At 37.7% G+C, this 1974-nt stretch overlaps 1 protein-coding gene across 1 annotated transcript; it reads left to right on the top strand.

Moving 5' to 3' along the window:
- Nucleotides 1-600: 600 nt before the first annotated feature.
- On the top strand, nucleotides 601-1463 carry LOC111235260 (progonadoliberin-3). Its single transcript, XM_022763660.1, has 3 exons — nucleotides 601-738; nucleotides 982-1062; nucleotides 1382-1463. The coding sequence occupies exons 1-3, from the start codon at nucleotides 601-603 to the stop codon at nucleotides 1433-1435; spliced, it is 273 nt and encodes a 90-aa protein (XP_022619381.1). The 3' UTR covers nucleotides 1436-1463.
- The last annotated feature ends 511 nt before the right edge of the window (nucleotides 1464-1974 follow it).

Genomic DNA, 1974 nt, shown 5'->3' with positions numbered 1-1974 from the left:
GTTCGTTTCAGTCGGCTTATACTTTTACTTTCTTTCTGTCTTTTGGCTGTCATATATACCTTGTGACGTGCTTTGTCGGTGCTTCCTCCACGCTCGCTTTGACAAGTTCTTTTTATGCACGCTGGACTGAAAGGTTCTTTGTGGCGTGCAGGAAACATGTCACATTTATCATTTTTGTTTATTTATATATATATATACTGTATATCATGCTGCTTGAACCCTCATGGTGATGTCAGTATGTCTGAGCACTTAGCCAGCTCCATTAGTAGTATTTTGTGTCCCATTAGTCAGTAAATGTGTCACACCTGCATTGTGGGGATTATAATCCTGACAGCATTTGTCCAGCACCTATAAAACCCCCCTCCAGCTAATGCACCACATGCTAACAAGGCAAACGCAGAGGTGAGTCAGTCCTCAGTGAAGTTTGTTCAATGTTCATTAAGTTAGAATTACTCTTCTTATTAATTACTGTCTGAAATGTTGTTTCCTAATGTTGGGTGATGCTTTATAACCCCCGGTCCGCGAGCCGTGGAGCCGTGTGAGTGAGGAGACTGTGACATTATTGTTTTTATTACAAACTTGGCCTCCTCTGCAGCTCTAATGGAGGCAGGCAGCAGAGTGACGGTGCAGGTGTTGTTGTTGGCGTTGGTGGTTCAGGTCACCCTGTCCCAGCACTGGTCCTATGGATGGCTACCAGGTGGAAAGAGAAGTGTGGGAGAGCTGGAGGCAACCATCAGGGTAAGTGATTTCTTTTTTTCTATTTTCTTTTTTTTTTTTACTTTTTTAATGTGGATGAGTCTACAGTTTCAGGAAATGTGGCGTCTTTTATGAAATTTAAAACGATATTTAACAGAAATACCTCTATAAAACTGGCCAATTTAGCCTGACTGCTTTTTTTTACAATGCTGTAAATGTTATGTTGGGTTCAGTTTTCACATCAGTCATGGTTTTATCTTCTACAATGTCTTTTATTGTATTTAGATGATGGGTACAGGAGGAGTGGTGTCTCTTCCTGAAGAGGCGAGTGCCCAAACCCAAGAGAGACTTAGACCATACAATGTAGTAAGTGCTTATTATACATAATTTATCACCAATGTCTACTTCAATTGTACAATATTAATGTACACTACACCACTGTGTGCAACTGTGCTCCAAAGCAGCAATGACAATATACAAACTGCTCAATGACTGTTTTTATTTTTCCCTTTTTGCATTACGAATATGTGCATGCTTAATTCTATCTTTCTTGAATGTTGGCAGATGTATTGCTAATTTGCTCAGACTTGTTTGATATCATATATATAAATGAAAATTTAAATACTTGTTGGATTAAATATTCAAGCGGCAGATCAAACTGCTAACTGAGATTTAATTTCCTCAGATTAATGACGATTCCAGTCATTTCGACCGAAAGAAAAGGTTCCCTAATAATTGAAGAGCTACGAAAAAAAAAAGGAAATAAACACAGACTGTATTTACATCATCATCATCATCATCATCATCAGCAGCAGTCATGCTGCCTTCAACAAATCATCACATTTATTGCACGGATATTAATTATATGTCTGTAACATTTAAATTCATGTAAAATTGTAATAAAGTTTTTGAAATCTGATGAAATTATCAAATCTTTTGTTCAATCTGATTTTCAGAAAGCGGCGTCTCCTCCTCCAGATCCGGTCATTAGAACTAAAATGAGGCCTTTTAAGTGTAAAATACTGTTTTAAAGACTTTAAATCGATTAAATTGCCTTTGTAAAGCAGCCACGACCGACAAGCATGACAAACTTGTGACACAACAATCTTAGCATGACAACAGCTGGTGATTAAGCCAATTTATTAGAAATCAATGACTTAATTGAATTTGTTACAGTTTTGGTAATTCCATTTTCTGCCACACCAGTCATGTGCATATGCGATGTGGAAAATTACACCAGCTGATTTTTGTGCTCGTACCTGAATGTTGATTAGCCCC

This window comes from Seriola dumerili, unplaced genomic scaffold (assembly GCF_002260705.1).
Source record: "Seriola dumerili isolate Sdu_G_001 unplaced genomic scaffold, Sdu_1.0 BDQW01000478.1, whole genome shotgun sequence".
Classification (NCBI taxonomy): Eukaryota; Metazoa; Chordata; class Actinopteri; order Carangiformes; family Carangidae; genus Seriola; species Seriola dumerili.
Note: the sequence above shows the minus strand (reverse complement) of the source record. Positions and strands in the feature narration are given on the sequence as shown.